Source organism: Salmo trutta, chromosome 15, assembly GCF_901001165.1.
Source record: "Salmo trutta chromosome 15, fSalTru1.1, whole genome shotgun sequence".
Lineage (NCBI taxonomy): Eukaryota > Metazoa > Chordata > Actinopteri > Salmoniformes > Salmonidae > Salmo > Salmo trutta.
Window position 1 is genome coordinate 18,498,820 of NC_042971.1, and position 22,617 is coordinate 18,521,436.

The window sequence follows — 22,617 nt, forward strand, 5'->3', positions numbered from 1 at the left end:
ACATCAGGTCTGCACTGTATCCTCCATCAACCAATGGGTTGGAAGAAAAGTTTGTACAAACCAAGAGTTGGAAATTATTTTGTAATTGTTTAGTTCTGAACAGATCCACACAGCCTGGTATTGAACCAGGATCTGTAGTTGCGCAGCTAGCACTGCGATGCAGTGCCTTAGACCGTTGCACCACTCGGGAGGCCTTTTTTCCTTTTTTAACCTGTGAAATCAAGTTTTTTACATTTAGCTAATTAAATTACTTCACCAGTCAGTGCGGAGAGAGCAAGTTGTATACATGCATGATGCACAGACAAAGACTATGGAGCAAGATGCAACTGAATTTTTGCAGGTGGGGAAAAAGCGAGAGATGGTTGAGGAGGAGGCTTGAAGCGCTGGGCATCTTTTTATGACATGCATTATATGAATTAGGTGCAGAATTATACATAGGAGGAGCGGCTTCTATGGAGTAACTTTGAATGTACTTGAGCTAGCTAGCTAACAAGCTTGTGTTTGTAGAGCTGTACCAGAATTAAAAACACATCTTACGTTTTTGAAATTAATAAATCCAACGTGAAATGTGATACCTAGGCCTATAGTATTCTTAACTAGCATTGAAAAAGTTAATCCATTCTTCTCTAGCTCACCGCTGCTTGAGGAAGACTCTAGTAGTCGAAACGCATTGCAGTTGTGCATCCAGATGTACTATGTGACTGCTCCTATATGTGTTCTTTTGTAAATATATTCTGTTAATAGTTCACTAAAGTTAATTGCAATTTACTGGCTGACTACTCACCTTCTTTCTTAGATTACATGACATTTAGGGACCTACTTTCCCACTGCCCTCATCTCATCTCTAGCTAATTAAAAATCTCTCTCCCTATCTTCTGAATCAAGTGCCAATGTAACGTCAGTATAGTCAGTAGCCTATGTTTCGGTGCACCCTATAAATGCACAGGCAAAGATTTTGAGCTTGCAGGTAGACACTGGAATATGTTTCTGAGTGACAGAGTGAATGCTTTGCATAGGAGCTTTGTTGCATTTTGTTGTGGGACTGGAAAGAAATGCCTGGAATGTAAAATAACTGGTTATTAACTGGTTCCCATGTTTTTAAAATAACACTTCTCTTCCGGAACAGTATGGATCACTTTCGTTCCAGGTTCCGGTTCTGTTCCCTGAACTGGTTCCAAGCCCTGGTAGAGACCATGAAACATGCATTGAAAGCGTCTCAGGGTCAATGGATACTGCACCACTCTTGAACAGCGTCCTTCTATCCTACATGGATTTTGTACTGTAGATATGTGGTAGTGGTGGAGTAGGGGCCTGAGGGCACACAGTGTGTTGTGAAATCTGTGAATGTATTGTAATGTTTTTAAAATTGTATAAACTGCCTTAATTTTGCTGGACCCCAGGAAGAGTAGCTGGGGAGCCATAATAAATACAAATACAAGAACATTCCTCATTACTCATGAAGAGAGACCTACACACAAGCTTCGACCTTCTCAAACCTCCGAACACAAAAGAGACATTGCGACGTCAATAGGAGAGTCAAGTCAAATGTTGTGAACTGAGAGCAAAGGACAGCCCTTTCAATCCAAGAGCCAGGAACTACCTCAGCGGACCAAAGTGGGTTGCTGCTACAGACATTGCTCAGACTGTGTCCTACACTGTTAAGACTGCATAGAATGTCATCTGAAAAAGGCACACAGATCTGTTACTGTTGAGTAAAGCCACACCGAAAGAACCGCCAGTCCTGTCTGGTCCAGAACTGTTACTGGGTGACACCTTGACCCAGCAGTGGTCACATAGGGGCTCACAGGCACGTTCTCAGGACACTGAATCAGCCACACCCACTCAAGGATGTGACGAGACTGTGACACAGGCTACTCAAATGCCTACACCACAGTCTAAAGACATTGTTATTGAGAGTCACGTTGACCACCGTTACCCTACGAGAGATAGATGGGCACCAAGATACTTGCTTGTAAGTTTGTTCATAATTGTGGTTCATAATGGGGACAATTTAAGTAGGTCGGGAGGAGATGTGTATTGGTGTTGTGCCGAAGAGCATCATGGGACTTGTGTGTGTTGAGATGATTGCATTCTAGATACATGGTCTACCATCTCATCGATATTGAATTGTTATAAAGATGTGGTCATGAAACCCATGAGAAAACCCTACAGTGCTCATTTCTACTGCATAGTGGATCACCATATATATTCAGGTGGTCAGGAACACATTCACATAGACAGAGAGCTAGGAGAAATATGCTAATACTCTGTTAAAACACCCTTGCGAGCAGTAAGAGAATGACTGACGTGATTGGAGTCGCCAACTAGACGGGCCCCGTGTCCCAAGCTAACCCTCCTCCCCCGTGTTTGTCTGCCCTCTGCCCAATGCATTATGGGGCATGTGTTTGTGTGTGTGCTTCTTTCCACACCGCCCGCCACCGTCACCCAAACCAGCTGCCTCTCATCAATATTAACTGGCTACTGTGACAGTAGGGCGCCCCTTGTGGCAGTCAGCGCACCCCCGAGGACCCCTATGAGCCTCGTGGCCTCTTCTCCTCGCCACGCGCTGTCATCACTTATTCATCCAACACCTGTTTCCATTCCCCCACCCTCGGTAACAGGGGAGCCTGTGGCTAGTGGCTTATGTCTGGCTTTCCACTTTTCTAAATTGCTTCCTTGTGTTTTATTTTACCCCCCACCCCTCCCTTTGCTGCTGAATGTGCATGCAAAGTGAAACAAGAGACACATTTAGGTGGGCCCACGCAAATGCCCAATTGGAAATCAGTAAGGCTAATGCTGAGTGCTAAAGGCAGACCCATCGCTCAAGCTCTTCTCGGTCTGTTATGGCGGGGGGGGGGGTCGTCATCTCTCACGTTTCAATCCTGAGGAGAATTGATTTCTACAGCTTTGCCATGCCAATACAGTGTGATACTCTTGGGGGGGCTTTGTTCTTCCACCACTATTGGTGTATTGGGGAGAGTCCTGTCCTCAACTCTGCATTGTTGCAGTCCATTCCTATCAAACGAGCTCCGCTTACGATCGGTATCAGATTCGCCTTATTACCCAAATTGATTCGAGCACAAACGGCATCACTATAGTGTTGCTGCTGCTGCCTGCTAGGTATATATTTTATTTCAGGCAAACTCAAGGTTACCCAAACAGAAAGAGCTAGAGCTGAATCAAACATTTGTTTTTATACAACAGTTGACTTGCCGTGAGGGAAAAATGCGCCATTGTTTTTCATGACAAAACGATTAGGCCCCTCTCTGGCAGTACACACAACAACAGCTAGTCAGTTAGCGCTCTTGTTTCTGTCTCTCCCCATGCCAAGGCTTGGGGAGAGGATTCCTTTTGGATGAGACACAAAAATAAAAAGAATGCACGATGAGGAAGAATGGAGCTGTCAAACGTAATGGATCCTTGAATAGTATTTCATTTTTATTAGTCAAACTTAATAGCTTTGAAGGAGCTGTGAGGGATGCAAAAGGCCTTTGTTCAAAATCCCTAACTTACTGCAAATGGTTTTAGTAATCAAATAATACCTTCTGACAATTGCATTTTGTACAGAGGGGGCCTATTTTTCACTACTCTGAAGGAATCTCTTTTGATAGTATTTTTGTATAAACGATTAGTGGCAGGTTGAGCACAAGAAAGAAAGAAAGAAAGAAAGAAAGAGAAGTGCACACAATGGCCGCACACACAGGAAGAATCAAAGAGCAAACACTAACATTGATTTTCATTGGCAGAGACCATGACATCAAACACATTATCTCTTCCATTGTGCTCCCAGACAACATCAAATATGTTAATTATTCTTTGAATGGGAAGTGCTGCAATTAATAGAATTCACATTTCGACAGTGTTTGTCAAAACCCAGCCTTGGAACCTCCAAAAGACAATGTTAATAAATATTGGAGATGTTGGGTTAGCATGTGCATTGTTAGGGGTAGAATTCTGCAGTAGAAATAGGATAAAGGCAGTGTTTGATTGTTCAAATAGATAGACCAATGGATGAGTTTAGTATGAGCTAATGTGAGATATGGGGCGCTGTACTCACGTTGGATATCGATGGTGACAATGGCATCTTTCCCATTGGGCACGGCCTTGTTTGAGGCCCGACAGGTGATTTGTTGGCCTGTCTCGATGTTGGAGGCAGAGAGGTAGAGTGAGCTGACTGTACTCTCCCTTCGCTCATCCCGTAACAGTGTCTGAGGAAACAATGCAAGACCAGAGATCGCTATTATCATTACAAGATGTCTTATTTAAATTACATTTACATTGTGTTCATTTAGCATCTTTATCCAGAGTGACTAGAGCAACTAAAGTAAATAAGGCAAGCACATATCACTGCCATTGCAAGTAATACAGTAGGTGGGTAGCAATCGATTTACAGTACATCATGCAATATATACGAACTGTATGACCTCAGGAATCTCAAGTATGGCTTGCCCTGAATTACATAGTAATAATGTGATAGTAACATATTTGTAATTACATATTATAGAGTTTAGTGGTACATTTCTTTCAGATTTCTGATGTCATACTGGACAGATGGAATCAGTCGTCTCTCTATCGTTTGCCTCAATTTCCATGCCTTGATATGCCAAGTCAAGTCATGATCTGACTCAAAGTATGTTTTTCCAAAACCCAGCTTCATCCTTGGATGAAGATGAAACATATTGGTTCTCTGTCTCCAAAATGATTTATCCTGATGCGTCTAAAATGGAGCTGTTAACAGATTCAGATGAATCAAAAAGACTTGACATCCTAACAGTGTCACGTGTAATCAATATGATGCAATCATTATCAAATGTGACACATTTCAAATGTTCTATACAGATGCTGATACTAAGTACTAAGAAAGTAGCTATACACTCTCCGTGTCAGTTATTAACCATCAAGTTCTCAATATAATTATTTTCCCAAAATAGTCCTCTTTTTTCAAAATGTCAAAAACATTTCTCAAGCTTTGAGACATTTAATTAATCAGGAGGGAGAGCACTGATATAGAAATACGTATGTCTAAGTGGCTTGCCTGTGTCTAATTCATGGGCTTACAATGAGTGAAGGGAGCGCCCTCAGTCAGTTTGTGTGGGTTAGGCTCACCCCAGAACGAGCAAGATCACACTACAAGATTAAACGCGCCTCTCACTTTCTCAGTTTCCTACTCAGGGCTGACAAAGTGAACAACTTGCCCATGAACACATCCATAATGTAGTGTTGGAATGCTTTCTCTTTTTTGTCATGTTTAAAGCAAAACGTGAGTGCTCCATCTTGCCCCGTGAATCAAATAAAAAATCTCAGCTGCCATTAAACTGACAGAGCGAAGCCTTTTTCAGGACACTTCGAGGAAAGGATGAGAAAAGAGAGGAGAAGAGAGGAAGATAGGAAGAGTGGGAAGGATTCCTCCAAGTGAGGGAAGAGAGAGCACACCTCTTATCAAGGACTAAAAAACACATTTCAGGTGCACAATCAATTTATTTATGTGAACTTAATTTCAGTGTATGCACCTTTTATACTTTTTAGTGAGTGCAACATATCTAGATTCCTGTCTTGTATAGAGTTATAATAACAGTTTTATTAGTATGTATTGAATTTGTCAGTTAATAAATACAGTACCTACAGTACATATATGTAGCGAAGAGGTTTGGATCTCTTGGCGTAACAGCTATGTTGTCGGGTTGACATTCACTGGAGTTCTGGTCAGTGCAACCCCCTGAATTCTCTACATTGGTGTCAGAAGTGGGATGATGTTACTGTGATGCCATCAAAGTCTGGGTAGGAGTGACTGCAGATAGAAAAGTGATGGGCACTGTTTCCGTAGGAAGGGGACATTGTAGCAACCTTAATAAGTCAGTTTGAATCTCTTGGTGTAATGGTTAAGGTGTTGAATTAGTTTCAATATGTACAAAGAGCGATGTCCTGTTGAAAGAGTCAGGTCAGCACAGAGATCAATCAAAACTAGCCCAAATCCTACCCAGTCTAGATCCATAGCTACAGTGAAATTATAAAACTGCAATTTTAGAATGTGGAGGGGACATGTCCTGCCCCATCCTTAGTGGAAGTTACGCCAACATCCTTACCTTAGAGTACATGGCGCCATTCAGGACCTGCCCGTTGCGGATCCAGATGATGGAGGCGGCAGGCTTGGCATTGTCAGCATGGCACGTCAGGTTGAGGGGGTCGCCGGCCCTTAGGCTCACCACAGGCGCCCCAACAATCACAGGGTCATCAGGGGGAACTGTGGAGTACAATAAAGATGCATTTATTTGATTTGCATTACTGTCTATTAGATTTGTACTGTTGTAAAGCAGTTAAAGACTTACAATAGTGGTTCATCCAAACAACAAAATTACATATTGGTTTCTTTACCCTGTAAGCAGTTTATAGACATGGTAAAACAGCAATCCATGCTTAGGTTTTGCCACCTTCTCTAAATGCTAAATCTTCAGCATGTTTGGCCCAAAACCAATTCAAGTGCAAAAAGGCAATCAATATGTTGTTTTGCAATTTCGATGAACTATCCCTTTGACAGGCAATGCTATGACATTGTATGCCAATCCAGGGTAACACTTCTGATGTTTCAGTCCGGGATGAAAATGTACAGTGCCTTTAGAAAGTATTGACACCGCTTGACTTTTTCCACATTTTGTTGTGTTACAGCCTGCATTTAAAATGTATTAAATTGAGATTTAGTGTCAGTTGCCAACACAACCCCATAATGTCGAAGTGGAATTATGTTTTTAATTTTAAGAAATGTATTTAAAAGGAAACACTGAAATGTCTTGAGTCAATAAGTATTCAACCCCTTTGTTATGGCAAGTTAAAATAAGTTCAGGAGTAAAAATGGGCATAACAAGTCACATAATAAGTTGCATGCAATAATAGTGTTTAACATGATTTTTGAACGACTACCTAATCTCTGTACCCCACACATACAATTATCTCTAAGGTCCCTCAGTCGAGCAGTGAATTTCTTACACAGATTCAACCACAAAGACCAGGGAGGTTTTCCAATGCCTCACAAAGAAGTGCACATATAGGTAAAAAAATCAGACATTGAATATCCCTTTGAGGATGGTGAAGTTATTAACTACAATTTGGATGGTGTATCAAGGCACCCAGTCACTGCAAATATACAGGCGTCCTTCCTAACTCAGTTGCAGGAGAGAAGGGAAATCGCTCAAAGATTTCAATTTGAGGTACATTTTAACTTCAGAACAGTTACAGAGCTAAATGGCTGTGATAGGAGAAAAGTGAGAATGGACCAACAAGATTGTAGTTACTCCATCATACTAACTTTCATAAGAGTGAAAAGAAGGAAACCTGTACAGAATACAAATAAGGCACTGAAGTTAAACTGAAAACAAATGTGTCAAAAAATATATTTTATGTCTTGAATACAAAGCGTTATGTTTGGGTCAAATCCAACACAGCACATCACTGAGTACCACTCTTCATATTTTCAAAAATGGTGGTGCTGCATCATTTTAGGGGTATGCTTGTCATCTGCAAGTCTTTTGGGATAAAAATAAATGGAATAGAGCTAAGAATAGGCAAAATCCTAGAGGATAACCTGGTTGTTTGCTTTCCAACAGACACTGGGAGACAAATTCACCTTTCAGCAGGACAATAACCGAAAACACAAGGCCAAATATACACTAGAGTTGCTTACCAAGATGACATTAAATGTTCCTGAGTGGCCTACATACAGTGTTGACTTAAATTGACTTGAACATCTATGGCAAGATTAACAACCTTGACAGAGCTTGTAAGAATTTTAAAAAGAAAAATGTGCAAATATTGTACAATCCAGGTGTTTTCACTTTGTCATTATGGAGTATTTTGTGTAGATGGGTAAGATTTAAAAAAATATTTAATGCATTTTGAATTCAGGCTGTAACACAACAACATGTGGTATAAGTAAAAGGGTATGAATACTTTCTGAAGGCACTGTAGAATAAATTACACTTAATTTCAGAGCAGCATGGGAGCTGAAGTATATAAATTCAACGTAGTCGCAAATCCAAATATTGTACATCATGAACAAGTAGCCTACATTTCAAATCCACATTCAGTGGTAGGAATTCGCTTAGACTGCGTTGCATAGAGGCGATACATCATCATCCTCACCTCTGCTACTGCTTTGTGTGGTCTGACACTTCTCACAGGTGAGCGATTACTCAGAGGCAAAAGAGGAAGCAGAAACCAGAGAGTCTGCCTCCTTTCATGCAAGAGAAAGACAAAAAGAAAGAAAGAAAGAATGAAAGAAACGCAGAAAGAAAGACAGAAGGAAAGAGGGTAGCTAGTTGGGGAGAGTTTAGCCGAATCCCAGCTCGTTAATGACACTTACATTCTTGTGTGAATCCAGCTCTGATCACCCTAGATTTGTATTCAAACTCCAGGGAATTATTGATTAAACACTCAGCTCATTAGAGAGCAGATCTGGGGCACGCCTAAATCAAAGGCAACATGCAGCTGGCACATCCTGAGTGCTTGGCAAAAAGAGAGTAAGGGAGAGAAGGGGAGAGAGAGAGCAGCATCTGTCAATGATCTCTCTGTCACTCCTTAACATGCTCAATATGCACTTCCATACACTTCATATGTAACATATTACATGAAACAAAATAGGCCCTATCGTCATCACCACCACTTCAATGTAATACTTAGACATCACCACCGCGGCCTTCTACCACCACTACTGCCTTCGCTGCTTTCACTTCATTAGCGTCATCCATTTTTCTTCCCTCCCAGGGGTAAATTAGGAGAGAGGTATAGCTCGCTACATGCAGACAAATGCCTTATACGGCACGGTGGCAGCAGCAGGAGAGTTAGAGAAAGAGTGTGTGATGGAGATGAAGTTTGAGAAAGCTAGCTGACTTCATTAGGGCATGACTTGGCCTCTTTGCTCATTACTCATCCCTCACAGCTGGGGGAGGACTGATTAGAGCCTTGGCAATTGCTTTCACTTTTGTCAGCCATCTTTGTTCATCACAGTTACAATGAGACTGGTAGAGCCAAAGATTGTCCATTATATTGACAAGATAGTCAAGTGACCGCTGTAACAATGGAAATACATGTCCTCAAAGATGAAAGGCAGCCGGGAGAAGGCGAGATCACTTGGGACCATTATAACCAATGAGAGGGCGGACACAACAGGCCATAGATATAGATAGGACTCATCTTTCTATCTGTGCCATTATAGCGTTTGTGACAGAATGGGCAGTGCCATTGAAGCTACCTTGCACTTCTTCATTGGCTGATTGCTCCCAACTCATAGGAATCCCCACCCAGTTAACTACTTTAAAGTGGTGGAAGCCCAGTGGCATAGCACAATTTCAAGCATTGAGCATTTACAGACGCACAAATATCGTACCCCCCCAAAAAAGGTGAGGTTAGCGTGCCTTCTATGATATTTGTGCATCTCTAACTTTCTCACTCATCATTATTCATGATTCATTCAGGACTATCCATAATCATGGTAGCATCAACATTAATGTAGAAGTAATTAGAAACATATTCTATTCTTATTTACAATAAAAGTGACCCCAAATGACACAATACATTATTTATCATTAATTTCTATTGGGCACAAAATAATATTAACCTGTTGGGGATAGGGGGCAGTATTTGCACGGTTGGATAAAAAACGTACCCGATTCAATCTGGTTACTACTCCTGCCCAGTAACTAGAATATGCATATAATTATTGGCTTTGGATAGAAAACACCCTAAAGTTTCTAAAACTGTTTGAATGGTGTCTGTGAGTATAACAGAACTCATATGGCAGGCAAAAACCTGAGAAGATTCCTTACAGGAAGTGGCCTGTCTGACCATTCCTTGAGCTTCTTGACTCTGTTTATTGAAGACTGATGATCTTTGCTGTAACGTGACACTTCCTACGGCTCCCATAGGCTCTCAGAAGGCGGGAAAAAGCTGAATGATGTAATTCCAGCCCCAGGCAGAAACACATTAGCGCTTTTGGCAAGTGCTCTATCAGAGGACAATGGGCTGAGGCGCGTGCACGAGTCGACCCCATGCTTTTATTTTCTTTTGTATTTTAACCTAAACACAGATTCCCGGTCGGAATATTATCGCTTTTTTACGAGAAAAATAGCATAAAAATTGATTTTAAACAGCGTTTGACATGCTTCGAAGTACGGTAATGGAATACTTTGAATTTTTTTGTCACGAAACGCGTCGGGCGCGTCACCCTTCTTTACCCTTCGGATAGTGTCTTGAACGCACAAACAAAAAGGCGCTATTTGGATATAACTATGGATTATTTTGAACCAAACCAACATTTGTTATTGAAGTAGAAGTCCTGGGAGTGCATTCTGACGAAGAACAGCAAAGGTAATCGAACTTTTCTAATAGTAAATCGGAGTTTGGTGAGTACCACACTTGGTGGGTGTCAAAATAGCTAGCCTGTGATGGCCGGGCTATCTATTCAGAATATTGCAAAATGTGCTTTCACCGAAAAGCTATTTTAAAATCGGACATAGCGAGTGCATAAAGGAGTTCTGTATCTATAATTCTTAAAATAATTGTTATGTTTTTTGTGAATGTTTATCGTGAGTAATTTAGTAAATTCACCGGAAGTGTTCGGTGGGAATGCTAGTCACATGCTAGTCACATGCTAATGTAAAATGCTGGTTTTTGATATAAATATGAACTTGATTGAACAAAACATGCATGTATTGTATAACATAATGTCCTAGGATTGTCATCTGATGAAGATCATCAAAGGTTAGTGCTGCATTTAGCTGTGGTTTGGGTTTATGTGACATTATATGCTAGCTTGAAAAATGGGTGTCTGATTATTTCTGGCTGGGTACTCTGCTGACAAAATCTAATGTTTTGCTTTCGTTGTAAAGCCTTTTTGAAATCGGACAGTGTGGTTAGATTAACGAGAGTCTTGTCTTTAAAATGGTGTAAAATAGTCATATGTTTGAGAAATTGAAGTAATAGCATTTCTAAGGTATTTGAATATCGCGCCACGGGATTACACTGGCTGTTGAGTAGGTTACACTGGCCCAGAGAGGTTAAGTGTTCACTTTATTAAGTAATAAAAGAAGATGAGCACTGTACCCGCTGCATTTTGGTCTGTCCCTTTCGACGCCTATGACAGAACCACCCACCAAAGAAGACCAAGCAGCGGAGGAAGGAGCAGCAGGAGAAGTATTTGGAGTCATGGACGTGGGAGGAGATCCTCGATGGCAAAGGTCCATGGAGCCAGGCTGGGGAGTACCAGCGCCCGAAGGTGGAGCTGGAGGAAGCAAAGAGGGAACAACGGAGGTACGAGGCATTGTATCCTCCTATTCAGGAGGTGGAGAGGCAGCCCCCAATTTTTTGTGGGGGAGGGCATAAGGGGAGTGTTGCTAGGTCAGGGGGGAACTGACCTAACTTCCCGGGCTATTCGGAGGGAGCCGTGGAGCAAACCGGAGCCGAGAAAGGAGTCGAGCGCCGAGCTTGACGCAAGATTCCGAAGGAGGTACTGGCAGAGAGGGCACGACTGAGCAGGTGTGCAGAGGGGCGAGCGATGCATTACGGGGTGATGCGCACTATCTCGCCCATCTGCACACACAGTCCGGTGCGGTCGGTATGGACTCCGCAGCGTTGCCGTGCTAGAGTTGGCACTCAGCCAGGAAGGAGTGTGTCTGCTCAGCGCATCTGGCCGCCAGTACTTCTCCTCGGTCCAGCTTATCCTGCACCTGCTCTACGCACGGCAGCCCTCATTCCCCAGCACAGCACAGCCCAGCTCGCCCTATGCCAGCGCTCCGTCCGTGCCGGGCTACAGGGACCATCCAGCCAGGACGGAGTGTGCCAGCCCTGAGCTCCAGACCTCCGGTGCGCCTCCACGGCCCAGTGTGTTTCGTGCTTGCTCCTCGCACCCAATCTCCTGTAAGTCTTCCCAGTCCGGGGAGACCGGTCCCAGCTCCACGCAGGAGGGCTCCAGCGATGCTCCTCAGCCCGGAGCCTCCAGCGACGCTCCTCAGCCCGGAGCCTCTAGCGACGCTCCCCAGTCAGGATCCTCCAGAGACGCTCCTCAGCCCGGAGCCTCCAGCGACGCCCCTCAGCCAGGAGCCTCCAGCGACGCTCCCCAGCCTGGAGCCTCCAGCGACGCTCCCCAGCCCGGAGCCTCTAGCGACGCTCCCCAGTCAGGAGCCTCCAGCGACGCCTCTCAGCCCGGGGCCTCCAGCGACGCCTCTCAGCCCGGGGCCTCCAGCGACGCTTCTCAGCCCGGGGCCTCCAGTGACGCCTCTCAGCCAGGAGCCTCCAGCAACGCCCCTCAGCCAGGAGCCTCCAGCAACGCTCCCCAGCCCGGAGCCTCCAGCAACGCTCCCCAGCCTTGAGCCTCCAGCGACGCTCCTCAGCCCGGAGCCTCTAGCGACGCTCCCCAGTCAGGAGCCTCCAGCGACGCCTCTCAGCCCGGGGCCTCCAGCGACGCTTCTCAGCCCGGGGCCTCCAGTGACGCCTCTCAGCCAGGAGCCTCCAGCAACGCCCCTCAGCCAGGAGCCTCCAGCAACGCTCCCCAGCCCGGAGCCTCCAGCAACGCTCCCCAGCCCGGAGCCTCCAGCGATGCTCCCCAGCCCGGAGCCTCCAGCGAAGCTCCTCAGCCCGGAGCCTCCAGCGACGCTCCCCAGCTCGGAGCCTCCATCGACGCTCCCCAGCCCCGAGCCTCCAGCGACGCTCCTCAGCCCGGAGCTTCCAGCGACGCTCCTCAGCCCGGAGCCTCCAGCGACGCTCCCCAGTCAGGAACCTCCAGCGACGCCTCTCAGCCCGGGGCCTCCAGCGACGCCTCTCAGCCCGGGGCCTCCAGCGACGCCTCTCAGCCCGGGGCCTCCAGCGACGCCTCTCAGCCCGGGGCCTCCAGCGACGCCTCTCAGCCCGGGCCTCCAACGACGCCTCTCAGCCCGGGGCCTCCAGCGACGGCTCTCAGCCCGGGGCCTCCAGCGATGCCTCTCAGCCCGGGCCTCCAGCGACGCCTCTCAGCCCGGGGCCTCCAGCGATGCCTCTCAGCCCAGAGTTTTCGGAACGGGAGCTACGCCCAGAGCCACCTCCGTAGTGGGATGATTGGCGAAGAGGGGGTGTAGCACAGGAACCGTCATTGACGGTGGCCACCCTCCCTTCCCTCCCTTTAGGTTTGGGGTTGGTTTTGTATTTTTTTTGTTTTGGAGGTGCAGTCTGAGTCTGCACCTTGGGGGGGGGGGGGGGGGGGTACTGTCACATCCTGACCAGTAAAGGGGTCATTTGTAATTGTAGTATGGTCAGGGCGTGGCAGGGGTTGTTTGTTTTGTGTGTTTTGGGGTTTTTGGTTCTAGGGGATTTTGGTTCTAGTTTTCCATTTCTATGTTTCTTTTTCTATGTGTGGCCAGGTATGGCTTCCAATCAGAGGCAGGTGTCTTTCGTTGTCTCTGATTGGAAGCCATACTTAGGCAGCCTGTTTTTCCTGTGTTTTTGTGGGTGGTTGCTTTCTGCATATTCTGTATACCTTGCAGAACTGTTGATTGTCGGTTTATTGTTTTCGTTTAAGTGTTCACTTTATTAAGTAATAAAAGAAGATGAGCACTATACCCGCTGCGTTTTGGTCTGTCTCTTTCGACGCCTATGACATACAGTTAAAGTGACTATGCATATATGATGGACAGAGAGTAGCAGTAGCGTAAAAAAGGGGTTGGTGGGTGGTGGGTGGCGGGTGGCGGGACACAATGCAGATAGCCTGGTTAGCCAATATGTGGGAGCACTGGTTGGTCGGGCCAATTGAAGATGAGCACTATACCCGCTGCGTTTTGGTCTGTCCCTTTCGACGCCTATGACATACACTTAAAGTGACTATGCATATATGATACACAGAGAGTAGAAGCAGTGTAAAAGAGGGGTTGGGGGGGGGCACACAATGCAAATAGTCTGGATTTTCATTTGATTACCTGTTCAGGAGTCTTATGGCTTGGGGGTAAAAACTGTTGAGAAGCCTTTTTGTCCTAGACTTGGCACTCCAGTACCGCTTGCCATGCGGTAGTAGAGAGAACAGTCTATGACTGGGGTGGCTGGGGTCTTTGACAATTTTTAGGGCCTTCCTCTGACACCGCCTGGTGTAGAGGTCCTGGATGGCAGGCAGCTTAGCCCCAGTGATATACTGGGCCACACGCACTACCCTCTGTAGTGCCTTGTGGTCGGAGGCCGAGCAATTGCCGTACCAGGCAGTGATGCAACCAGTCAGTCTGCTCTCGATGTTGCAGCTATAGAACCTTTTGAGGATCTCAGGACCCATGCCAAATCTTTTTAGTTTCCTGAGGGGGAAAAGGTTTTGTTGTGCCCTCTTCACGACTGTCTTGGACCATTCTAGTTTGTTGGTGATGTGGACACCAAGGACCTTGAAGCTCTCTCAGGAGGACTATGTGCAAAAAGTGATGTAATTTCTAAACAGTTCACCCGATATCAATGAAAATACCCTCAAATGAATGCTGACAGTCTGCACTTTAACTTCATAGTCATTGTATAATTTCAAATCCAAAGAGCTGGAGTAGAGCCACATTTATTTTATAATAATCACTGTCCCAATACTTTTGGAGCTCACTGTATATACTGTTAAGTAACTTCAAGAATAGTTTAAAAAGTGAAAGAGTAAATAAAGTACAGGCTACAACAACCTTTACCTTGACAAAATCTGCACAATACAATTTTCAAATATTTTCAAATCTGAAGATGAAGACGTTGCTTGAAGATCCGAAATCCCCCACAGCTTGAACGGATACAGTGAGAATAAATGGCCATATTGCAATTTGAAGTAATTTTTAAGTCATTTCATGAAGGTGATGTAATGGTGGAGTACCAGTCAATATTTATACATTATCAGTACTCTAAAATCAAGTCATAATGGGTCAATTTCCTCCCTGAGTTTCCACGCTAATTTTACCATCTGTATACGGGGGACTATATTTGTTATTGTTTGTTATTGACAAGGCGGAGTCTCAGGTTTCAAATCAGTGGTGATCCTCTGTGTTATACTGTGATGTTGGAAGAAAAATCATCTTTGTGTTTTTATTTCAGGTTGGCAACCTGCATTTGGTTTGCTTTCAGTCTCATTTGTGGCACCCTATTCCGTATTTAGTGCACTACTTTTGACCTGGGACCAAATGGATCTGTTCAAAAGCAGCGCACCATATAGGGAATAGGGTGCCATTTGAAACGCTGACCAAGAGAGACTGAAAGCAAACCAAATGCAGTGAATAATTCATGGGGCTCCTTTCTGCGCCGACTGGTGCAATACAGGGGACCATTTTCAATATCTCTCGGTCTGTGATGCTAAATCAACAAACACTACAGCTGTCACTGGCACAACATATCATAAACAAGCACATTTACATTATTATCTAAGACAAGCCGCTACTATTAGCCATCTGTCCTTAACTGCCTGCCTGTCTGCCTTTTAATGCTGTTGGGTTCCTTGTCTTAGGCCACATCCAAAATGGCACCCTATTCTCTATTTGTAAAAAATTAAGTTTTTCACTAAATAGGGAATAGGCTCCCATTTGGGACACAGCCTCAGATTCTGGATGAGCATCAGGTGACACCAACCACACACACATTTTAGAGGTGTGAACCAGCTATGCAACAGGCCTTGGGAACTCCACATAAAATACTGACCAGTGCAGTGAGTTCGCCCTCCCAGGTCTTGTGTTGTGTCGTCCGTGATGTCAGAAATGAGGTAACCAGCTGGCATTTTTGCAATGGGTCGGCAAAGGAGCTAATACCGCGTGACTCATTACACCGGCCAAATTCACAACATCAGCAGTGATGTTTGGTCTCCGAAGCCAAGTTAGACCCCAGAGAGAGCAAGGGAAGAGAGAGAGAGAGAAAGAGAGAGGGGGGTTGAGAGAGGGGGAGAGTGACAGGGAGAGAGCGAGAGAGAGATGGGGCCCTCCTTTCCAGTAAGCCCATCATCATTTCTACCATGTTTGTGAATGTGGCACGGCCTAATGGTTCCAAATTGACGATTTAACGTGGCCAGTCAATAGATTTCTCATGAGCTGGCCTACATAGAGGTGAACTAAGCACCCCCTCCTTTAATTACTGCCGCTGGATGCAAAAAGCCCACTCTCTTCCCCTTCCCCCTCTTCCCTTCTTTCTCTATTTCTCTCTCTCCACACTAGAGCCTTGTTTTTTGTCACCGAATTACATTTTCTTTCTCTCCCCTTGATTCACTGACCCCTTGGGAGGGACCAAAGTCATTCAGTTCTGTAGATGGGGAAAAAAATTGCCAGGAAGAAATAGCAATTTAATTTAGGAAATAAACTGAGGAGAAGGATGACTTGGGGAAAATGTGACCCATTTTCAAATGTACCTGGATCTGGTTGTGAGATCTTAAGATTGCCGCCTCGCAGGAATTGGTGGCCAGGACCGATTAATCACTTTCATGGTTGGTTCACTGGCAGTGCCACATTTGTGCCTTCACCCTCGCAATCTCACCCTCCAAACTTTAAGATGGATGACTTAATACATCCTCTTCTTCACGTCAGCTGTTAGCATGCACTTAGCACACACATGCAGAGCTGTCGGCGTATCCTTCTTGAAAGTTCTACATTCTAAGTTCTATGGTATGGCACGCGCAACCCAACATCCAGATAAAAACGTGTCCAGGGCAGGATTTTGCAGGCGAGAGAAAACGTTTTCTTCTGGAGATTTGGTTGGGGACAAATTCTCTTCTACCAGCCTAAGTTTTCTACCTCCTCTTTAGGCTTTCACCCTAATTTTCCCCACATTTATCCATGCCATTGCAGCCCTTCACTCACTTGAATTCGAATTGAAAGAGTCCGTACCAAGTCTCCACCGCCAACAAACAGCACTGAAGGAGATTGGCAGTACATTTGTGTCTGTGTGCATCACATTCGTAGCAGGAGGACTTGCCAGCGTTTGCCTGTCACACCGTGACACCTTGCCTTAGTGAATGTTACCTCTCCAGATAAGGGAGATGCCACTGAAGTTAATTAAACTGTGATTAATTAAAATGGGGAATGTAATGGGTCCCAGAGCCCGAGATAAGGTACAATTTGTTTCACCGCTCTGGCTGGAGACTCCGGAGGGGCACAGTGTCAACTGATGCACAGGCAGGAGGAGAATGGAAGAGAATGAAGACATTCTTTCAGTCTCTTGTGCCGGCAAGGATTTGTTGTGCCAAATACGAAGTAGGAAGAAAAAGACTTGTGGCCATGCCTCCCATCCCTCCTCTGTGAATCCATGACAGATCTAAAGCAATTAACAAGTTATCACTGCTAAAGACATTTCAAAGCCGGCAACAGCCATTAGCCAGGTTTTAATTAGGAGGAGACGTGAATAATCTGTTTAAATTATTTATCCGTCAAAAAAATTTCATGAAATATGTTGTAGTAAATAGGAGGGTTATCGACAGAATTAATTAGACTGACTAGATTCTGATAGTTGTTACAGTATCCTGACAAACATTCCAATGTGTTAAGATGAGGTGGTTTGGGTTATTCCACACATCAATCAGAATGATTGGTCTGGTGAGAAGTGAGTTAAACACAGTCCTACACAATCCACCATCTGTGGATGCTTGAAAACACAATAATTCCTCATTAAGGTGTTATTCACTGCTAATTAACATGTCACAGACAATGTATAAGGCACATCATATAAGGTGTGACCAGAACCAGATTCATTCCCCACAAATAATTGCTCCTCTCGAATATTCAGATGTTATTCACTCCTTAATAATGTGAATTTGAGGTCATTCATTTATTATTCACTGCTAATTAACACGCAATGGACAATGATGCCCTTCATATGAGGTGTGACCAGATTCATTCCACACAAAGACTGGCTCCTCTTTGACATGCATTCAATTTAAGTGATAATACCTGAGAAGCCTGTTTGGAGGATATAGGTATGGGTGTTGTCAGACACGAGACGAAACAGCGGCATTGAGTGAATAACAGCAAAGTAGCTGCATTTGCATTTGTTTAGCTGTTTCCAAGTTACATATATTTGGATACATTAATAAGAATGATTTAATGATGCGTGATTTCACCTGGTACAGAAAATGTGCGTTCTTGTCAGGACACTGTTGTTCAGAGGACCTAGTTTATTTTACCAGGTACGTTGACTGAGAACACATTCTCATTTACAGCAACGACCTGAGAAATAGTTACAGGGGGATGAATGAGCCAATTGTAAACTGGGGATGATTAGGTGACCGTGATTGTATGAGGGCCAGATTGAACATTTTGCCTGGACACTGGGGTTAACACCCCTACTCTTATGATAATGGACATGGGATCTTTAGTGACCACAGAGAGTCAGGACACCCATTTAACGTTCCATCCGAAAGACGGCACCCTACTCAGGGTAATTTTAGACCAGATGAAAGGGTGCATCCTACTGGCCCAATCACTTCAAACTGAAGCTTGAAAGACTGCAAACTATCTGCATTTCGTTTCGTTTAACCTGTTTTCTATTGACATTTCTTTGTGTGTCCATAAAAATGATGCTAGCTGATTATTTCGATTGGCTGAAAAAAGCTGCCTGCCTGCCTATCTTGTCCAGACTCCCGACCCCTACACGTTTATTGCTATGGGACAGCTGGAGTTCGAATTTTAATAATGAAACAATGCTGCAAATGTCAGCGAGACAGACCTCAGGTTTTATACAAATCTCCGCTATTGAAAACTAATTGCTAGTCTAAAAGAAATGGGAGATAATGTCTAGATGCTTTTTACAGTGGAGATTGTCTGGCTGGGCTGATGAGACAGTGGATTGCACAGTGAGATGGAACAGAGTGTATAGGCATTTCAAAGTCATAGATTTAGCCAGTGGTAACTTGTGAAATAGACACCAGATGGAATGCGGTTTTAACCAATCATCGTCCAGGATTATGTGTGCCTTAATTTGTCCTTAATTTATCAAATGAATTATGTGCAAAACCAGGTGTTATTTAAGATTTCAAAACACCTTACAACACCCCTTAAACAGGGTTTACGGGGTATTTAAGGGGTAAAATGCCACAAATCATGCATATTTCACCTTAATTTCACTTAGTTGCAAAATAAATCCATTAAAGAGAAACATCAAGGATATTTTAAGATGCAGAATGGGTATGTACTTTACACGTTGTTGCGTCCTGACCCCTGTAAGAGGTCATTTTCCATAGTAGGCGTCAGGGCGTGACAGGGGGTGTTTTGGATGTGTTTTGGGGTTTCTGTTTCATTGTGGGGTTTCTAGATTTCTATTTCTATGTTTTCCTTTTCTATGCGTTGGCCAGGTATGGTTTCCAATCAGAGGCAGCTGTCTATCGTTGTCTCTGATTGGAAGCCATACTTAGGTAGCCTGTTTTTCCATGGGTGTGGGTGTGGGTTGTTAATTTTTGAGTAGTGTTTGCCTGCTCTGCGTTACGGCTTTTGTTGTTTTTGTTATTTAAAGTGGTTGGTGTATTGCATTTATTTTCACGATTAATAAAAAGATGTGGAACTACGAACACGCTGCGTTTTGGTCCGATCCTTCAGAAAGCCGTGACACACGTGCTTAAATTTTCCAAGTTTGGTGCTCTGAATTAAAATACATCGTATGACACTGAAGAAACACCTCAATTGAATTCACTTCGAAGAGGTAAAAAAACATCCGTGATACTCTATCTATTTAGATTTTTAAAAAAAGTCTCAAATTGACGTTATCAGAATTTATTTAGCAGGTGAAAGCCTTATATTATATATATTTTTTGTTTCCCTGAAATGGACTTAAATGCTTTTGGGGGGTGTAGTCAACATATTGCCAACCACTTTTCCTTGCCCCCCCCACTGCTCACTTCAAGTGTCTCTTCTCTCTCTCTGACCTTACCCTCTTTCTCTCTGTTTCCTCCATCTCTGCACTTTCTCTTCCTCTCTTCCCCCTCTCTCTACTCTCTTCCTCGCTCTCCCCCTCACTCTAATTGCTCTATCATCTTCCACTCTCTCTTGCCTTTCCCTCCCTATACTCTCTTCCCCCTTCTTACCCTCTCCTCTGCTCAACTGTACCCCTCCTCTCTTTCCCCCTCTCTCTCTCTCATCTCTTCTCCTTGACTCTTCCACTCCCTCTACTCTTATTTCAGGGCGCACACAAGCGCTTTTCCACCACAAATACTGTCTCTCCTGTAAAACAGACACAACACAGATACAGTGGTTGCATTAAAACATGTAGTATTGTTCACATTGTTTTAAAACTGTTAGATGTATAATGAAATTTTATTATTTTAATAACAGAACAAAGTGCTGACTTGGTTTTGACATACAGCAGTCAATACCATATCTCGAATAAGATAGGGGATAGGTAAAGGTCTGGGTACCAAACTTACTTCATATTTAACTCTGAAGTCTGGGGTGACATTAATTAACCTCAGCTTTGTGGAGTAGTCTTTAGCTGTGTATGAAACAAAAGGAAAATTAACTGGAGATTATTTCAACAGGTTACTAAAAATAGACCCAGTGTTTCCTCCACGTGTATTCGGTAGCGGCAGCCCACCACTGCTATAAATGCTGCAAAAAAATATTTTGTAGGCTACATCTTGAAATGAGATTTGCTCCATTACTTTCCTATCTCATAATTTCAAGAGTAAGGCTCATACAGTGCGTTTAGGAAAGTATTCAGACCTCTTGACATTTTCCTAATTTTGTTACGTACAGCCTTATTCTAAAATGGATTAAAAACTTTTCCCCTCATTGATCAACACACAATACCCCATAATGACAAAGCAAAAACATATTTTTCAATTATTTTGCAAATGTATAAAAAATAAGAAACAGAAATACCTTATTTACGTAAATATTCAGACCCTTTGCTATGAGACTTGAAATTGAGCTCAGGCGCATCCTGTTTCCAATGATCATCAAATCAAATCAAATGTATTTATATAGCCCTTCTTACATCAGCTGATATCTCAAAGTGCTGTACAGAAACCCAGCCTAAAACCCCAAACAGCAAGCAATGCAGGTGTAGAAGCACGATGGCTAGGAAAAACTCCCTAGAAAGGCCAAAACCTAGGAAGAAACCTAGAGAGGAACCAGGCTATGAGGGCTGGCCAGTCCTCTTCTGGCTGTGCCGGGTGGAGATTATAACAGCACATGGCCTAGATGTTCAAATGTTCATAAATGACCAGCATGGTCAAATAATAATAATCATAGTAGTTGTCGAGGGTGCAACAAGTCAGTAACACAAGAGTAAGTGTCAGTTGGCTTTTTCATAGCCGATCTTTGAGAGTATCTCTACCGCTCCTGCTGTCTCTAGAGAGTTGAAAACAGCAGGTCTGGGACAGGTGACACGTCCGGTGAATAGGTCAGGGTTCCAGCAGGTCTGGGACAGCAGGTCTGGGACAGGTAGCACGTCCGGTGAACAGGTCAGGGTTCCATAGCTGCAGGCAGAACAGTTGGAACTGGAGCAGCAGCACGGCCAGGTGAACTGGGGACAGCAAGGAGTCATCAAGCCAGGTAGTCCTCATCCTTGAGATGCTCCTACAACTTAATTTGAGTCCATCTGGGGTAAATTCAATTGATTGGAAAAGCACACACCTGTCTATATAAGGTCCCACAGTTGACAGTGCATGTCAGAGCAAAAACCAAGCCATGAGGTCAAAGGGATTGTCCGTAGAGCTCCGAAGCAGGATTGTGTCGAGGCACAGATCTGGGGAAGGGTACCAAAACATTTCTTCAGCATTGAAGGTCCTCAAGATCACAGTTGCCTCAATCATTCTTAAACGGATGAAGTTTGGAACCACCGAGACACTTCCTAGAGCTGGCCCCCTGGCAAAACTGAGCAATCGGGGGAAAAGGGCCTTGGTCAGGGAGGTGACCAAGAACCTGATTGTCACTCTGACAGAGCTCCAGAGTCCCTCTGTGGAGATGGGAGAACCATCCAGAAGGACAACCATCTCTGCAGCACTCCATCAATCAGGCCTTTATGGTAGAGTGGCCAGGTGGAAGCCACTCCTCAGTAAAAGGCACATGACAGCCCACTTGGAGTTTGCCAGAGGGCACCTAAATATTCTCAGACCATGATAAAAGATCTTTCTCTGGTCTGATGAAACCTAGACTGAACTCTTTGGCCTGAATGCCAAGCGTCATGTCTGGAGGAAACTCTGCACCATCTCTATGTTGAAGCATGGTGGTGGCATTATCATGCTGTGGGGATGTTTTTCAGCGGCAGGGACTGAGAGACTAGTCAGGATCGACGGAAAGATGAACAGAGCAAAGTACAGAGAGATCCTTAATGAAAACCTGCTCCAGAGGGCTCAAGACCTCATACTGGGGGCGAAGGTTCACCTATCAACAGCACAACGACCCTAAGCTCACAGCCGACACATTGCAGGAGTGGCTTCGGGACAAGTCTCTGAATGTACTTGAGTGGCCCAGCCAGAGGGAACCCGACTAGAGAGACCTGAAAATAGCTGTGCAGCGACGCTCCCCATCCAACTTGACAGAGCTTGAGGGGATCTGAAGAGAAGAATGGAAGAAACTCCCCAAATACAGGTGTGACAAGCTTGTAGTGTCATACTCAAGAAGACCCGCAGCTGTAATCGCTGCCAAAGCTTCAACAAAGTACTGAGTAAAGGGTCTGAATACTTGTGTAAAT

General features: G+C 44.3%; 1 protein-coding gene across 2 annotated transcripts in view; it reads right to left on the reverse strand.

Annotated features, from left to right (window-relative positions):
- LOC115148587 (kin of IRRE-like protein 3) overlaps window positions 1-22,617 on the reverse strand; it is a 312,244-nt gene that overhangs the window by 90,746 nt on the left and 198,881 nt on the right. For both annotated transcript variants that reach the window (XM_029690610.1, XM_029690611.1), the window contains exons 4-5: window positions 6,084-6,241; window positions 4,058-4,208 (exon numbers count right to left, since the gene is read on the reverse strand). In XM_029690610.1, coding sequence (XP_029546470.1) covers window positions 4,058-4,208; window positions 6,084-6,241 — 309 coding nt within the window. The remainder of the gene's footprint in view (window positions 1-4,057; window positions 4,209-6,083; window positions 6,242-22,617) is intronic.